Raw genomic sequence first — 18,656 nt, 5'->3', positions numbered from 1 at the left:
TTAATATAATAATGTACAGAGCATCAAGGAATTAATATAATAATATAAAGCACCATGGAATTAATGGTGCTATATAAATAAACAATAATAATAATAATAATTTTTCATGTGGAGAGGGGAACGGAAAAGCCTCAACGCAGATGTGAACTGGGCCTATGATAACTCAATCCACAACACTCAGGTCAGGGTGCAGCTCATTAATTAATCCACCTTGGTTAATTAAATTGTAAATAGCCGACTGTGTAAGGGTAAATTCATACGGAGTATTTTGGTGAGGATTTTGAGGCCATATTTGCCTCAAAATCCTGACCAAAAAGACAGCTCCCATTGAAATCAAGCCGGCTTGTTCCCACTGATGTAGGTCAGACCACAGTATGGCAGATTTAAGAGTCCTGATACTAAAGGGTCATTTCAGGAATTACAGTAAAAAATTTGGAAACTCTAGTGTCTGATGAAATTCGAGTCGCTGACACAAGAACTCAATCTAATACCTATACCGATGAGCCCTTACATGGAGACAATTCACATCCCCCATTATTCAAACCTCTTTATAGGGGTTTCTGCGTGCTGGATCTGGGGGTTCTGAGCTGGTCCCAACCCTGGGTTATATGATAAGAACCAGTCCCTTATTCCTGGGTCGCTCGGCCTCCCCTCCTGTCCTGTTTGCACAGGTAGTACCTGTACTATGGGGGCTAGCAGACCATAGCTGAGCCTCCTCCCCATAGCACAGGAGAGGAGGGGGGCATGTGTAACATTGCGAAACATTTCTGTAGGGTAGAAACCAGCTATAGATACATGAACATGTTCTGACATTCTACACCCTTTATCATCAACAAGAAATGGGTGAGGGGTAAACTTGAACGTCCATGTCTTGGTCAAAAGATTTTGGTTTCTTTGTAATTATTAACACCTTCCCACATCCCTCCCAACAAATCCTACTTATATATAGTACTGAACCTCGAGCATTCACTATACAATACGACTCGACACAACATTGAGCAATGAGCCCCCTGCTTGGTATCCTGAGCCTCCTCTCGGCTCTTGCAGTAACAGGTCAGTGTATTCGCTTCTTCTACAGGTTATTGATCATATTGGGAATCATTAGAAAAAGTAATATTAATAGCAACATTAATAAGCCATTGTTCATTGTTTCATCTTATAGAACTTATAGAACTGGATCGGGGCTTATTTTTTGTGGACTGAATTAGACTTTATAGTGATACCAATGGATATCTTTCATCGTGTATCCAAAATGATGTTACCTGTATTCTGCGGGTCGGTTTGCACTCTTTACAATGTTTCCCTCATGGTCATTGTAATGTACGGTGTAATAAGAGATGACGGTGCTGACTGTGTGATGTCTCTTTAGGTGACGCTCTCATTTGTACGCAGTGTACCTCTACATCCTCATCATGTACGGGTAACAGTGTGACTTGTTCTGCTGGATCCTTGTGTAGCTCCACGTATACAGAAACTGTAGAAGGTGAGGTCTAGGATTCTGTGTAATCTTCTGTTTCCATTTTATGCAAATTCTGTAACTTTGTAACAAATTTACTCACCATTCCCAATATCCTTCCTTGCCATCAACCAAGGGGCACTTCAATACTTACACCCTTAAACCTGTAGAGACTCCATACTTGTCCTTGGTGAGGGTTTGTTAGATTTGCATCCGGTGTAGACAATCCTCTGGGAGCTAAACAGCCTTTTTGGGATGTTCTCAAGTAGAACAAGGCGCGGGCTTCTAAACTCCAACCAATTCTGTTAGGAAATGCTGAATTAATAGTGGACGGTCCTCAAGATCTTGGTCTCATAGGCAGAGTTGAGAAGGATTAGAAAGAATGTTTCTCTCTCCGGAGGACCCGTCCTGTCCTGTCCTGTATCTCAGAAAGCTGAATGAGTCCTGTGACAGATGACTGGTGGTGGTCTCAGTGGGTGTGGGGGAGGGGGTACTTTACCATCAGCTTGTCAAGGCATCCTTGCAATAAGTAAAACTGTGCAAAGTGAAGAATTTTGGTAAGATATTTTTTTCTAATGTTTATAGATGGAAGCCCCTCTGTATCATTGACCAAGGGGTGTACAGTTTCATCTCAGTGTAACTTCAATGGCAGTATGAGCATGCTGCTAGGAAACCTCAGGATGGTCATTTCATGTTGTAGCACTGACAACTGTGTTCCTTCTATTCCTGCACGTAAGTTAATATTTTTACCTTCCTATGCATGGGGGGATGGGGGGGGGGGCATGATATTCAAATACTATGTCGGGAGTTATTTATGTGTATTAAGATCCCTGGAGAGTTTTAGTAACATGTCACAATATGAGCAAAAGTTACCAAAAACTAAGAGTGGACACATCTGTTGATTGAATCCAAATTTACAAGCTCAGAATTATCCTGTAGATTTTACTGCCTTTGTGAGTGTTACAAACTAATGTTGGGGGGTGCACAAATGTAAGAGATTAAAATAAAAAAGGCATATTTTTTTAATACTTTCCAGTCTAAGGCCAGGGCATCATGGGCCGGAAACACTGCGATTTCCCCGCAGAGGAAACGCCCCACGTTGTACAGTACTTGCAGAGTGGATGGGATTCATGCGAATCCCATGCCCACTTTGCAGAAAAAATCGCAGCGCGGACACCCTGCAATTTCCAAAATCGTTGCGGTTTTGAAAATCGCAGCATGTCAATTATATCTACGGATGCACCGGTGGCATTCCAATAGATATAATTATAACAGAAAGTCTGGAAGGAAAACTCCCTGAACTTTCTGTTCAAAGCACTGTGGGAAGAACCGCAATGCATTCATGCCGCTGTTGTTCTCGCAGCAATTTAGTGTGGCAGTTCCAGCCCCTTGGGACCTTAGCCTTAGGCTGTATTCACACAGAGTAACGCCAGGCGTTTTTTGTGTGTTTTTTGCACATAGCGCCGCGTTTACGCCGCGTAGCGCCGCATTAACGCCGCGTTAACGCCGGGCAATGCCACCGCTAAATAGCGCGGCGTTAACGCGGCGTTAACGCGGCGCTACGTGGCGTAAACGCGGCGCTATGTGCAAAAAACACACAAAAAACGCCTGGCGTTACTCTGTGTGAATACAGCCTTAGGGTGCATGCACACTACGTAACGCCGGGCGTGTATGAGAGCCGTACACGCCGGCGTTACAGCAGGGCTGCCGAACACTTCCCATTCACTTCAATGGGAGCGCTCGTAACAGCGGCGTTTACGAGCGCTCCCATTGAAGTGAATGGGAAGTGTTCGGCAGTCTGCCGTAATGCCGGCGTGTACGGCTCTCATACACGCCCGGCGTTACGTAGTGTGCATGCACCCTTAGGCTGCAAATTCCTCCTTGTGAACAATCCCTTACACAGTGGCAATGTAGACTAGATAGTCTTAAGCTGTGCCAGATTGATTAATGCTGTTTGATACATCTGTCAGTCTAATTTGACACCTCCTATTAGTTGTAAAAAATAGCACATGGTATCTTAACTAACGTTAGGTTCCAATAGCATTCAGGTTCCTGTTCTTTGGGTCCACTTGGGGACCTGAAAAATGGAAACTCTATCCGCTTAAGAAGCAGTTACCTATGAAGACTATAAGGAGGTGCGCCAGTTTTCCGCCTGCTCGCAGGACTTTTCTCTCCGTATATTTAAGACGGATGGGGGACAGAGCCCAGTGTGACCACAGCCTTATTAGCCAGCATCCAATTCTATGAAGCCACATGCCTCTTTTTTTATAAGAAGTTGAGATTGCCCCTTTTTTCCATTCCTTTTAATAAAATTGTTGAGTGGTATCTTGGTGAGCATTGCATCATATTGAACCGAATGGAGCAGTGTTAATGGGAGGTCTGGAGATAACGTGAGTGTAGTTTATGGCTATCTCCGGGACTCCCACTGAAATAATACAGAAAAATATCTCATTCTCCTGATCAGTGGTGGTCTTAGTGGTTGACCCGCACTGATCTGCAAGTTATCCCCTATCCAATGGATAGGGAATACCTTGCTTAGTGGGAAAAACCCATTAACCAAGGTTAGGGTGGGTGACAAAAGGTTTTCATAGTCTCATGAAATAAATCCTTTTTTACTTTCCTCTTTCTCCTGTCCGGTTCTAGTACCACCAACAAACTCTAGCCGGAATGGACTGGTCTGCCGATCCTGTGTATCTGCTGACTCTTCCTGGTGCTACACGTCAGATACTATGCGATGCACAGGGGAGGAGAATAAGTGTCTTCTCCAGACAACAAAAGTAGCAGGTAACAAAAAAAACTGACCAGTGAGCAGTAATTGTGTTCTCCAATATACACAATAAGGGTCCGATACAATATATTTCTATCCATAAGTCAATACATAACAAGGGAGGCAATGACATATGATCTGTTATTGAAAGTAACAGGTTAAAAAGTGCAACCAAGTACCTTTAGCAGTATTTTGAGTGATTTCTGGGTTTCTCTGTGAGATCCTGGCATCCTCTGCATTTGTTTACATCGTCATCTTCATGTTGTGTTTTCCTGCAACTGCTATGATACCTTGGGCTTCACTCATAGTTATCTCCCTCCCGCTCCCTGTTTCCCTAGCTAGCCCTCTCACTACTAGCCATCCTAACTAATTCAACCCCCCACCTCATCATACTTACCTGTCTTCCGGTCTGGATCTTCTGCTCATGGAATGTAACTTATTCTGGGCAGCACTCCCTCTTCTTGACATCTGTCGGCTGCTCACACTCGCCTTAGCATGCCCAGAAATACGTAACGTCCCGTAGCTAGAAAACCCGGACCGGAAGACAGGTAAGTATGATGGAATGAGGTGGGATTAGTATAGGTGATGATCCACTTCCCCACTTCCGGAAACAGAATGTCATCGGAAAATCAGAAAATGTGTCATGACTAGAGTTGAGCAATTAGGATCGGAAAAGATCGGATTCCAATCGGTGATCGAGAAAATTTCACGATCGCAATCAGAATTCCGATCCCGATCTTTTCGATCGAGATCGGGGCTTATTTCCCACAATGCTTGGCTACTGGCCAATCATTGTGGGAAAAGCTTAGCACCCATAGGAATGAATGGAAGCGGCCGGCCGCTTAACCCTCTGCGTGCCGGCTGCGTCCATTCATTCCTATGGATTTACTGCAGCCTGCCACTCTTCTGCTTCATTCCTTTTTTACTGTATACTCAGATGAATATATGGTAAAACAGGGACGAAGCAGAAGAGTCGCAGGCTGCGGTAAATCAATGTGTGCTGCACTGCTGTGAGGACGAGGCAAGTTCACGAGTAGATAGATACTACTGTACATTGACTTGTCTATCTACTAGACAAGTCAATGTACAGTAATATCTATCTACTCGTGAACTTTGCTCAACTTACCTGCCCAGAAGTGCTTTCCGCTGCCCTCTGCTGGTCCGGTCCTCTCTCCTTCATGTGGCTTCAGAGCGCCCTGCGCCCCCCCCCCCCCCACCTCTGCCTCCCTAGACTAGTATTATAGAGAAGGCGGGGCTTAGGAGAGTGTGGGCGGGTACTGGGAGGGGAGACGTGAGTGATGCACTCACATCTCCCCACCCACACTCTCCAGCCAGCCCGCCTACACCCTGAATCACTACACAGTGTAGGGTCCAAAAATTGAATGAATTTTTGGACTACATGCAGTGTAGTGAATAGGATCATTTTTTATATCCAATCTCCGAATATTTAAAAAATCCCATTGACTTGCATTGGGATTGGACTTGGGATCGGGATCGGCTTCGAATGGAAAATGATTGGAAATCGGATTTTAGAAACAATCCTGAAATTTCAAGATCGGCTCAACCCTAGTCATGACCGAACTGGTGATCTAGGTAAATATAGATTTTTGGTAATCTAAGTAAATTAGATGGTAGGTGGAAGGAGGGGGGTGGGGGTTAGATTAGAAAGATCAATTTATCCCAGACAACCCCTTTAAATTTGGTAATAAATCTCATTGACTGAGAAAAAGGCTACTGCATACTGGGATTGGTGGTCATGGTCAATAAAGTCAATATTTATGGAAATTTTCATATATGAAGTTGCAAATTGTTCCAATATTATTTCTCATGTGAATCTTGGCAGGAATACTTTCTACAGCCATTCGGGGGTGCGCAACAAAATCCCTGTGTGACCTCGGCAGCCAGTCTCAAATAATTGAAGGCGTATCAACCGACGTTAAGTTTATCTGCACCAGCGGCGGCCTCAGCGTCCATAAAGTCGTCCTGACTCCGGCCATTGTGTGTCTTCTGCTGCTGAAAACCTTCTTCTGAGACTTGTTAAGAATCATTGGATGAATGAGAACAAATGTATCCAGGAGACAATATTATTATTTTATTTTATTCAGAAAAAAAACTTTTTTTTATTTCATTTTAAATGAACCCACGTTATAAAATATCCAAGGGCACAAGGAATAAAATGAAAACAAAACAAAAAAATTCCTCCTGCATCTACTGCTTTTTATTTTATTTTGTTATTTTTTTCTTCAACTTCCATTGATATTGTTCCATCTCAACAGTAACTTATGAATTAACAAGTTAGAAAATAAATAAAAGATTAATAATAATAATAATAATAATAATAATAATAATAATAATAATAATAACGACGATCTATATCAGGGCTGCTCACACTTTTTCAGCATGTGAGCTACTTTATTAGCTGACCAAGGCAAAAGATCTACTAGGGCAGGTCTATGGGCGGGACCGGGCGGTCTTGTGGGCGTGTCTGTGGGCGGAGCCGGACATGTGGGCAGGCCAGGCGGATCGTGACGGCAGGAAACAGCGGCGTTCTGTGGCTGCCCAGGGATCCTGCTGTCTGCTTCTTCACAGCGCAGGCTGAGAGTTATCTCTGGACACTGGCAGGCTGGGGCTGTGGCAGCCCCGCCTGCCAGTGTCCGGAGATGACTCTCAGCCCGCACCATGAACAAGCAGAAACCGGGGATCCCTGCATCCCGCGATCGACCCATACGTCCTTTGCGATCTACCAGTAGATCGCGATCGACGTATTGGGCACCCCTGATCTATATATATGGTATACCTAATTTTAATTTTCATGAAACATAACTAAAATGACTTACAATATAAAACCCTTTTAGCTCTTCCTTATACTGTTATTGCTCTTTGTACTGTATATTGTATTCTTTATTTAAATGGGATGAAAAATCCCTACCGTTTTCTACAAAGGGCAATTTTTCCTGAGCACTATTGACGTCTCTACTCCATACCCAATTGTCTCGCACCGTCATTTACCCAATATGAAAATAAAATGCCCAGTAAGACCATTTTCCTTGGAGAACTCCTAGCCTGATGAAGGTTTTTGCTTCTGGTAAACCCCCAGGCCCTTGATAGCTGTATGTACTTATTCTACAAAATCTTTCCGAATAGATAACATGGCAGGATGAAGTCGCGTAGTTACCACTGATGCCTTGCTGATTCTAGCCAAGGACAATATCTGCAAATAGTTTGTAGGTTCTCCGCGTGTTTCCGTGAATTTCCTCCATGTACTTCGGTTTCCTCCCACACGCCAAAGACATACTGATTGGGAATATAGATTGTGATACGTAAACAATCACATGCCAATTCATGGAGATTAGTATTTATGGTGACACTCTTTGCACAGTGTTACGATTGCAGAAACGCCATTTCATCAGAAGTCTTTTTGTTATTCTTTTTCCTTTTCTTTTGTTACTTCTTTGTTTCTTATGTGACATGTGATGACATGCTGTATACTTCCAAGTGTAATGACATTAGGAATATGTAGTGACCTGAGGAGCATACTTTAAGGCTAAGGCCCCACGTTGCGGGAACGCGTTTTTTTTTTTTTTTTTGTAGATTTTGCTGTGGTTTTTTGAGCCAAGGCCAGGAGAGGATTGAGCAGAAAGGAGAAGTATAAGAACTTTCTATATATTTCCCATTCCTTTTGTAGCCATTTTTGGCTTTGGCTAAAAAAAACCTCCATAAATTCTGCAACAAATAAAAGCTGCGTTTCTGTAACGTGGGGCCTTGCCTAAGGATGATTTTGTTGCAAATGCAAATTAACCACCTCAGTAAATTTTTCAGATTTCAAACATTTCTGCAACGTATAGGAAAGAAATATTGTAGTACCACAAAAGCCAGAAAAAGTGATACAATGTTACATACTTATGTTGAAAAAGACAAATGCATTTTAGGTTGTATACCTTTATTGACCAGAGCTATGGTATATTCCAAGAATAGGTCATAACTAGAGATGAGCAAGTAGTACTCGATCGAGTAGGTATTCGAAATACTCGTACTCGATCGAGTACCACTCGTTATTTGAATGTAAAAGTTTGATGCAGAACCAGCATTGATTGGCCGAATGCTATACAGTCGGCCAATCAACGCTGGTTCTTCTCCTGCCTTTAGAAGTCTTCTCCGTGCAGCGTCCCCGCGGCATCTTCTGGCTCTTCATTCACTCTGCCAGGCTTGTAGTGTGGGCATGCGCAGTCGGCTCTGCCCAGGCCCGATGCCTGGCAGAGTGAATGAAGAGCCGGAAGACGCCGCGGGGACACTGCAAGGAGAAGACTGCACGGAGGATCCAGCCCGACCCTCACTCGTGGACTTGGTAAGTGTAATTTGATCGAACGTTGCCTACCCCTGAAACGAGCATTTTCCCCCCATAGAGTATAATAAGGTTCGATATTCGATTCGAGTAGTCGAATATTGAGGGGCTACTCGAAACGAATATCGAACCTCGAACAGTTTACTGTTCGCTCATCACTAGTCATAACGCCCTTGATCTGGTGCATGTAATTGTCCTGCGCCAGTCACAGGTGGGAGGCTCAAAATAGTGGGCTGGATTAGGGGGTCCATTCCAATAGAGATGACAGACAGGACCCCCTGTGTCAGTTATTTGGAGATGCAGCCCAAACTGTAGATCTTCCCAATCTCCACAGCAATGCTTGTAGGTCTGATTCATTATTTTATTCACTTTTTATTTTGTTTGCTTGTATTTATGTCTTTTTATTGCAGCTTTTTTCTGTAAGCACTGTATTATTTCTGTATTATTTCTGTATTATTTCTGTATATTCTGTAAATGTAATAACACTGTCCTCTGCTCTAAACATCCTGAAGAGAGAAAATACCACTTAGGCCTGGTGCATATCTGCGTTTGGGCCATTCTGTTCCCCTGTCCACATGAACTATGGGGGCATTTTTTATGTGGATAGGTTTCCCTTCGGGGGGTCCCAAGCAAACTCCCTAAATCGAAATCTGAACACAGATGTGAATCAGGCCATAAGTTTGCTACTATTTTGTTTTCTAGTGTGTGCCAGAGTGTCTCGTCTACCATAAATGATGGGTGGAGCTATTTTTGTGAATGTGCAGATGTTGGGGTCACTACAATCCTTTGTAATCTAGTGTGATAGGTCAGTTTGGAAGTAAATGTGGCAGCACTTTGTGGTCACCTCCAGTGTCACGTGTGGATATTCATAACCGTGGCACCTTCATATTTCTGTAGCTCTGAAGATCTGCTGATCTATAACTCATGGATGGTATCCCTGTTGGGATTTATTCCTTAACAACATCCGAGCATGCAAAGTTCTAATAAATCCCTGAAACATTGGTGTACATGATACTATATACAAGGTGCCCCAATGAGAAGCAAAACAAAAACTACAACCCGGGATGAATCTAAGTGGGCACACAATAATACAACCACTACATCAGTAGGAAACCCTTCTCTGGGTCAGACCACAGTATGGCGGATTTATGAGTCCTGATACTAAAGGGTCATTTCAGGAATTACAGAAAAAAATTGGAAACTCAAGTGTCTGATAAATTCCAGTCACTGACACAAGAACTCAATCTAACGTCTATATCTATGAGCCCTTACATGGACACACTTCACATCCCCCATTATTCAAAGCATAATCCCATTTAAAGGAATTGTCCAGTGAGTTAGATTTATCTTTATTTCTTCATGCTGGACTTCAGGGTTCTGGGCTGGTCATATGATAAGAACCAGTCCCTTGTTCCTGGGTCGCTCGGCCTCCCCTCCTGTCCTGTTTGCACAGGTAGTACCTGCACTATGGGGGCTAGCAGACCATAGCTAAGCCTCCTCCCCATAGCACAGGAGAGGAGGGGGCATGTGTAACATTGCGAAACATTTCTGTAGGGTAGAAACCAGCTATAGATACATGAACATGTTCTGACATTCTACACCCTTTATCATCAACAAGAAATGGGTGAGGGGTAAACTTGAACATCCATGTCTTGGAGAAAAGCTTCTTTTTTTTCGTATTTATTAACACCTTCCTACATCCCTCCCATAAATATATATATAGTACTGAACCTCGAGCTGAGCTTTCACTCAACAATACGACTCCACACAACATTGAGCAATGAGCCCCCTGCTTGGTATCCTGAGCCTCCTCTCAGCTCTTGCAGTAACAGGTCAGTGTATTCGCTTCTTCTAGAGGTTCATTGATAATACTGGGAATAATTCAAAAAAGTTATATAAATATAAATATATGTATTAATATAATTATAATTATTATCACTATTATTAATATTATTATTACATATATATATATATATATATATATATATATATATATATATATCTTTTATTTTTACTTTTTTATATTTTTATTTTCTCACCTTTAATTTTAGAAAATCTGGTAAGTTAAATTACAGGTTGTCTTCACGGATGCTTTATGGCACAGACTCTTTAGAGATATATACAGTCCTATGAAAAAGTTTGGGCACCCCTATTAATCTTAATCATTTTTAGTTCTAAATATTTTGGTGTTTATAACAGCCATTTCAGTTTGATATATCTAATAACTGATGGACACAGTAATATTTCAGGATTGAAATGGGGTTTATTGTACTAACAGAAAATGTGCAATATGCATTAAACCAAAATTTGACCGGTGCAAAAATATGGGCACCTCAACAGAAAAGTGACATTAATATTTAGTAGATCCTCCTTTTGCAAAGATAACAGCCTCTAGTCGCTTCCTGTAGCTTTTAATCAGTTCCTGGATCCTGGATAAAGGTATTTTGGACAAACAATTCAAGTTCAGTTAAGTTAGATGGTCGCCGAGCATGGACAGCCCGCTTCAAATCATCCCACAGATGTTCAATGATATTCAGGTCTGGGGACTGGGATGGCCATTCCAGAACATTGTAATTGTTCCTCTGCATGAATGCCTGAGGATTTGGAGCAGTGTTTTGGATCATTGTCTTGCTGAAATATCCATCCCCGGCGTAACTTCAACTTCGTCACTGATTCTTGAACATTATTCTCAAGAATCTGCTGATACTGAGTGGAATCCATGCGACCCTCAACTTTAACAAGATTCCCGGTGCCGGCATTGGCCACACAGCCCCAAAGCATGATGGAACCTCCACCAAATTTTACAGTGGGTAGCAAGTGTTTTTGTTGGAATGCTGTTTCTTTTTGGACGCCATGCATAACGCCTTTTTTTTATAACCAAACAACTCAATCTTTGTTTCCAAAATGAAGCTGCCTTGTCCAAATGTGCTTTTTCATACCTCAGGCAACTCTATTTGTGGCGTACGTGCAGAAACGGCTTCTTTCTCATCACTCTCCCATACAGCTTCTATTTGTGCAAAGTGCGCTGTATTGCTGACCGATGCACAGTGACACCATCTGCAGCAAGATGATGCTGCAGCTCTTTGGAGGTGTCTGTGGATTGTCCTTGACTGTTCTCACCATTCTTCTTCTCTGTCTTTCTGATATTTTTCTTGGCCTGCCACTTCTGGGCTTAACAAGAACTGTCCCTGTGCTCTTCCATTTCCTTACTATGTTCCTCACAGTGGAAACTGACAGGTTAAATCTCTGAGACAACGTTTTGTATCCTTCCCCTGAACAACTATGTTGAACAATCTTTGTTTTCAGATCATTTGAGAGCGGGCTGTCCATGTTCGGCGACCATCAAACTTAACTGAACTTGAATTGTTTTGTAGAAAGAAATGGTCCAAAATCCCTTCATCCAGGATCCAGGAACTGATTAAAAGCTACAGGAAGCGACTAGAGGCTGTTATCTCTGCAAAAGGAGGATCTACTAAATATTAATGTCACTTTTCTGTTGAGGTGCCCATATTTTTGCACCGGTCAAATTTTGGTTTAATGCATATTACACATTTTCTGTTAGTACAATAAACCTCATTTCAATCCTGAAATATTACTGTGTCCATCAGTTATTAGATAGATCAAACTGAAATGGCTGCTGCAAACACCAAAATATTTAGAACTAAAAATGATTAAGATTAATAGGGGTGCCCAAACTTTTTCATAGAACTGTATATATATATATATATATATATATATATATATATATATATATGTATATAGAAATACTGAACTCTTTAAAGTGTTTCCCTCATAGTCATTCTAATGTGCGGTGTAATAAGAGATGACTGTGCTGTGTGATGTCTCTTTACGCTCTCTCATGTACAGAGTGTTCCTCCATATCCGTAGCTTCATCCTCACCCTCATCATGTACGGGTAACAGTGTGACTTGTCCTGAAGGCTCCTTGTGTAGCTCCACATATACAGAAATTAATGTAGTAGGTGAGTTCTTGGATTCTGTAAAATCTTCTGTAGAGATCTGAAGGAGTTTCAGTTTTATGTAACTTTATAATAAACTGACTCACCTTTCCCAGTATCCTTCCTTGCCATCAGCCAAGGGGCACTTCAATACTTACACCCTTAAACCTGTAGAGACTCCATACTTGTCCTTTGTGAGGCTTTGTTAGATTTGTATCCGGTGTAGACAATCCTCTGGGAGCTAAACAGCCTTTTTGGGATGTTCTCAATTAGAACAAGGCGCGGGCTTCTTAACCCCAGCAAATTCCCCAACAAATTCTATTAGGAGATTCGGAATTAATAGTGGACGATCCTCAAGATTTTGGTCTCATAGGCAGAGTTGAGAAGGATTAGAAAGAATGTTTCTGTCTCTGGAGGACCCGTCCTGTCCTGTATCACAGAAAGCTGAATGACTTGAATAAATAATGTGACAGATGTCTGGTGGTGGTCTCAGTGGGTGTGGGGGGGAAGGAGGGGAGGGAGGTACTTTTTATGACCGGCTTGTTAAGGCATCCTTGCAATCCATAAGACTGTGCAAAGTGAAGAATTTTGGTAAGATTTTTTTTTTTTGTGATGTTTATAGGTGGAAGTAAATTAACATATTTGGTCAGGAATTGCACACCATTATCTCAGTGTAACTTCAATGCCACTATACGCATGCTGATAAGAACATACAGGATGGCCACTTCATGTTGTAGCACTGACAACTGTGATCCTACTATTCCTGAATGTAAGTCATTATGTTTGTACCTCACTCTCCTGATCAGTGGTGGTCTCACTAATTGACCCCCACTGATCTGCAAGTTATCCTCTATACAATGATAGAGAATATTTTGCTTAGTGGGAAAACCGATTAAACAAGGTTGGGGTGGGTGACAAAAGGTTTTCATAGTTACATGAAATAACAAGTCCTTATTTAATTTCCTCTTTCTCCTGTCTGGTTCTAGTACCCAAAATAAGCACTAACCCCAATGGACTGGTCTGCCGATCCTGCAGATCTTCTGGCTCTAAGTGGTGCTACACATCAGATACTGTACAATGCACAGGGAATGAGAATATGTGTCTTCTCCGGACAACACAAGTAGAAGGTAACAAAAACACAGCAATTTAGTTCTCCAATATACACGATAAGGTTAACAATTTCAATAACAAAAAAGAAAAGTCCAATATTGCTCACCCTTTCCAGATGAACAAGGTGCACCATCCAAATGCCTCCGGGACTGAGGACCCAAGTGATTTCTATTCCAGCTTGTGGTGTAACATAGAAGGATCTGCAACACTTGTTCAATAAATTTAAAAATCCAATGATTTTATTCATATCTTCTTCTTTTAAAAAATCCACAATAAACACTCCATAAAGATAGGAAAAAACACACACGAAGGATAGTTGGACAGGACAATATAAAAACCGCTATCAGTAACGCATAACTGTAGCTGACGCGTTTCGAGACCGACTTGGTCCCTTAATCATAGCTCTTGTATGCATTTGCAAATGCGTACAAGAGCTATGATTAAGGGACCAAGTGACTGTGATCGGTTGTCATGTTCAATAAAGTCAGTTTTTATGGCAATTTTCATTTATGAGGTTGCAAAGTGTTTTCAATATTATTACTTACATGCATCTTTGCAGGAGTAGACTCTGGAGCCATGCGGGGGGGGGGGGGGGTGCAAGAAAACCCTTGTGTGATCTTGGCAGCCAGTCTCAGACGATTGGAGCAGTAACATTCGACTTTAAGTATACCTGCACCAGCGGCGGCCTTATTGTCCATAAAGTCATCCTGACTCCGGCCATTGTGTGTCTTCTACTGCTGAAAACCTTCTTCTGAGACTTGTTCAAAACCATTGGATGAATGAGGACAAAATTCAGACACATGTTTCCAGGAGAGAATATTGTTGTATTTTTCTAGTCAGGGAAAACTTTTTTTTTATTTAATTGCAAATGACCCAAGTTGTAAAATATCCAGGTGCAGAAGGAATAAAAAAAAATATTTCCCTCCATCTACTTCTTATAATTTTATTTTGTTATTTTTCAATGTTAAGAATTGAAGAAACTTTTTACGCAGGTACAAAGGAAGAGTAAAACAATGGTAAAGAGGGAATAAGGGAAAGGAAAGGTGCGGGGAGACTATATTGTTATTTTATTCTTGCTGTGCAAACAACTTCCATTGAGACCTCCACAATAACTTAGGAAGCGACCAGTTCAAAAAACAACCTACATGTTACAGTATATCTAATTTTCGTGAAACATAACTAAAATTACATATAATATAAAACTCTTTAAGCTCTTTGTTATACTGCTATCGCTCTATGTACTGTATATCATATTCTTTCTTTAGGCCGGGGCCTCACGAGCCGGAAACGCTGGGATTTGTCGCAGCGGAAATGCCGCGGGAAAAATCGTGACCTTTTACAGTACTTGCAAAGTGGATGGGATTCATGCGAATCCCATCCCCACTTTGCAGAAAAAAACGCAGCGCGGACATGCTGTGATTTCCAAAACCATTGTGGTTTTGAAAATTGCAACATGTCAATTATATCTACTGTGATGTATGGGGGATTCAGAAGCTCTGGTTTCTTTCCCAACAGCAGTCTTTATTGCAACAGACAAGCTTAAAGGTACAGGTAGTGCTGCTCAGCAGCTCACCATGTCAAAACAAACAAATGAAAATAAAGACCTACGCCTGTCCGGCGGCTTACTAAACGAGTTATTCCCCAGCCTACTGCTGAATGGGATGAAAAATCCTTCCAGTTTTCAACACAGGACAACTTTCCTGAACATTATTGATGTCTCTACTCCATGGTGCAGGAGATGGGTGTGGTGGAAATTCAATTACAGAGGAGAAGAGATAGGTCCCATGGGATGACCTGCAGCTTTAAAGCGCTGCGGGAAAAACTGCAGTGGAAATGCATCGGGGTTCTTCACGCAGCGCTTCAGACAGGAAGTTTGCAGAGTTTTCCTCCGTGGACTTTAAGTTACAGTTATATCTATGAGGAAACTGCCGGTGTTTCCCATAGATATAATTGACATGCTGCGATTTCTAAAACTGCGCAGATTTCAAACATCTCTGCGATGTATAGGAAACAAATAGTGTAGCATCATGATAGCCAGAAAAAATGTTAGATACTTATGTTGAAAAAGACAAAATCGTTTTAGTTTTTATACCTTTATTGACCAAATGGAACAACGACATTTGCAGCTTTCAGAGGCTCCTTCTTGAGACTTGAGACTTTCAACAAGGAAGTGACTGAGAAGACAACATTTAAAAATGTTACACAAAGACATTGGAGCTCATCTATCTACACTAATGCTGAGCCGATCTCGAGATTTCAGGATCGTTTTTAAAATCTGATTTCCGATCATTTTAAGAGTCACATGTGAGACATATGGGGGTAATTATAATGAAGATACTTTATTATTACCTCCATGTCTCTCACATATCAGTAACTCATATGTGAAGTACACAGGGGTTAATGTGAGGGACATGATGGGGTTAACTGCTATTAATATGAGGCACATGGAGTTACTAAATTGTAATGCACATGACCAGACGTTTTATCCACAATTGTCCTGATATAGTGGTTAGCGGGTGACGTGACAGTATTTAGTCCTGTAGGGGCCACTGAGGGACATAATACTGTGTGCAGGGGCCACTATGGGGGATAATACTGTGTGCAGGGGCCACTATGGGGGATAATACTGTGTGCAGGGGCCACTATGGGGGATAATACTGTGTGCAGGGGCCACTATAGGGGATAATACTGTGTGCAGTGGCCACTACGGGGCATAATACTGTGTGCAGGGACCACTATGGGGCATAATACTGTGTGCAGGGGCCACTATGGGGGATAATACTGTGTGCAAGGGCCACTACGGGGCATAATACTGTGTGCAGGGACCACTATGGGGGACAATATTGTGTGCAGGGGCCACTATGGGACATAATACTGTGTGCAGGGGCCACTGAGGGACATAATACTGTGTGCAGGGGCCACTATGGGACATAATACTGTGTGCAGGGGCCACTGAGGGACATAATACTGTGTGCAGGGGCCACTATGGGGGATAATACTGTGTGCAGGGGCCACTATGGGACATAATACTGTGTGCAGGGGCCACTACGGGGCATAACACTGTGTGCAGGGACCACTGTGGGGGACAGTACTGTGTGCAGGGGTCACTATGGGACATAATACTGTGTACAGGGGCCACTATGGGACATAATACTGTGTACAGGGGCCACTATGGGACATAATACTGTGTACAGGGGCCACTATGGGACATAATACTGTGTGCATGGGACACTATGGGACATAATACTGTGTGCAGGGGCCACTATGGGGGATAATACTGTGTGCAGGGGTCACTATGGGGCATAATACTGTGTACAGGGGCCACTATGGGGCATAATAGAGCATAATGCGTAGGAGGGGCTCGGTCGAGATCTTCAGGCGGGGGGGGGGGGGGGGGAGTATGTCAAAAGTTTGCCACCGGGCCCCACCATTCCTAGTTACGCCACTGGTTCCTCTAGATCCTCAACATGTACAGGCAGCAGTGAGACTTGTCCTGCAGGCTTCTTGTGTGGGGCAACAAATACAGAAAATGCGCAAAATACAGAAAGTCATTTATAGGATTCTGTATAATCTTCTGTAGAGTTTTTAAGAGATTTTAGAGTTTATTTTTGTAAATAGTAGTTCATCATTCTATAATAAAAAGATCTGTGGAAACACGTCTGCAACTTTGTCCATGGGGTGCACGCCTTCATCTCAGTGTAACTTCATTGGCAGTATGAGCACGCTGCTAGAAAAACTCAGGATGGTTATTTCATGTTGTAGCACAAACAACTGTATTCTGACTATTCCTGGTATGTAAGTCATTATTTCTGCCTCCCTCCACATACTGTATATACTGTGTTTCTTACTTAACATTCCTCTTGGTTTGACTCAGTCTATGTTTACATCTTCACCCAGTCATGAAACCATCTAAAGATAAGCAATAGATCTGTCAAAAAAAAAAAGACACAAACGGTTACACAATGTATAACAAAATCTATTATTTACGGTTTGTTTCCATTTTGAAGGAAGTTTTTTTCCCCTCTCATCTTCAGTCTTACCTCCGATGGTGATCTGTTTGTGTCCAACTTTCATAGACCTCAAAGTTAAAAAAGAATGCAACATTGTATCCTTATTTTTTGGATGGAGCCAAAGTGCTATATGTCCGACTTTCGTCTCCATCCAAATGAGCCATTACATTCTTGAATTACAGATTGTTATCCATACATGTCTAACTATTTTTCACTTGATATGCTTTGTCTACAATTTGTACATTATTAATATGTTCTTATCAAGGAGCACAAGGTTACACGTACTCAGATGGATTCTTGAGTGTTACTAGTAACTTTATTCTGTTCATCTATTTGTATCTCTATGTGTGATGCAAGACTATATTCCTTGATCTTCTCTATTTCTCAGCCTGACAAAGAGTTTCCAACCTGAAATGTCCAATTATAACACATTTAATTTATTTAGAAGCATAGGTTCATATGAGACTGGGAACTATGTGACTGTGAGACAGGGACAGATGTACAGGCAGGGTTAGCTAGGGATTACCTTTATTTAGGTGGGGATGTCACTAACACAGCTCTTTGGGGCTCTATCTGGTCAGGATCCCTGTCAGCTTGTGATACAGCAGAGCTGAGTGTGCAGCAGGGTTCAGTGCATCTATGATGCAGCAGAGCTGAGTGTGCAGTAGGGTTCACATCTCCGGTGTAGCAGTGCTGGCCGTGCACTCAACTCGGCTGCATCTCTGGTGTAGTCGAGCTGAGCGCACAGCCAGCACTGCTACATCTCAGCATAGGAATTCATTGACCAGTGTTGATTGGTTGAATGCCATACAGAGTACAGCATTCGGCCAATCAACGCTGGTTCTGCTGGAGGAGGTGGAGTCTAAGATCGGTCCACAACAGTCTCCATTCTGGTCCGATCTTAGACTCCACCTCCTCACAGATGAGCCTCCGGCAGAAGCAGCGTTGATTGGCCGAATGCTGTACTCTGTATGGCATTCGACCAATCAACGCTGGTCAATGCATTCCTATGGG

At 42.2% G+C, this 18,656-nt stretch overlaps 1 protein-coding gene across 1 annotated transcript; it reads left to right on the top strand.

Moving 5' to 3' along the window:
* The first annotated feature begins 1,001 nt into the window (after positions 1–1,001).
* On the top strand, positions 1,002–6,254 carry LOC142209029 (phospholipase A2 inhibitor and Ly6/PLAUR domain-containing protein-like). The gene is made up of 5 exons (XM_075277965.1): positions 1,002–1,053; positions 1,370–1,483; positions 2,042–2,188; positions 4,100–4,240; positions 6,067–6,254. Exons 1-5 carry the CDS (start codon positions 1,002–1,004, stop codon positions 6,252–6,254), a joined length of 642 nt encoding a protein of 213 aa, XP_075134066.1.
* Positions 6,255–18,656: the final 12,402 nt, after the last annotated feature.

Source organism: Leptodactylus fuscus, chromosome 6, assembly GCF_031893055.1.
Source record: "Leptodactylus fuscus isolate aLepFus1 chromosome 6, aLepFus1.hap2, whole genome shotgun sequence".
Classification (NCBI taxonomy): Eukaryota; Metazoa; Chordata; class Amphibia; order Anura; family Leptodactylidae; genus Leptodactylus; species Leptodactylus fuscus.
The sequence above is the reverse complement of the archived record's forward strand: the minus strand, read 5'-3'. Positions and strand labels throughout refer to the sequence as shown.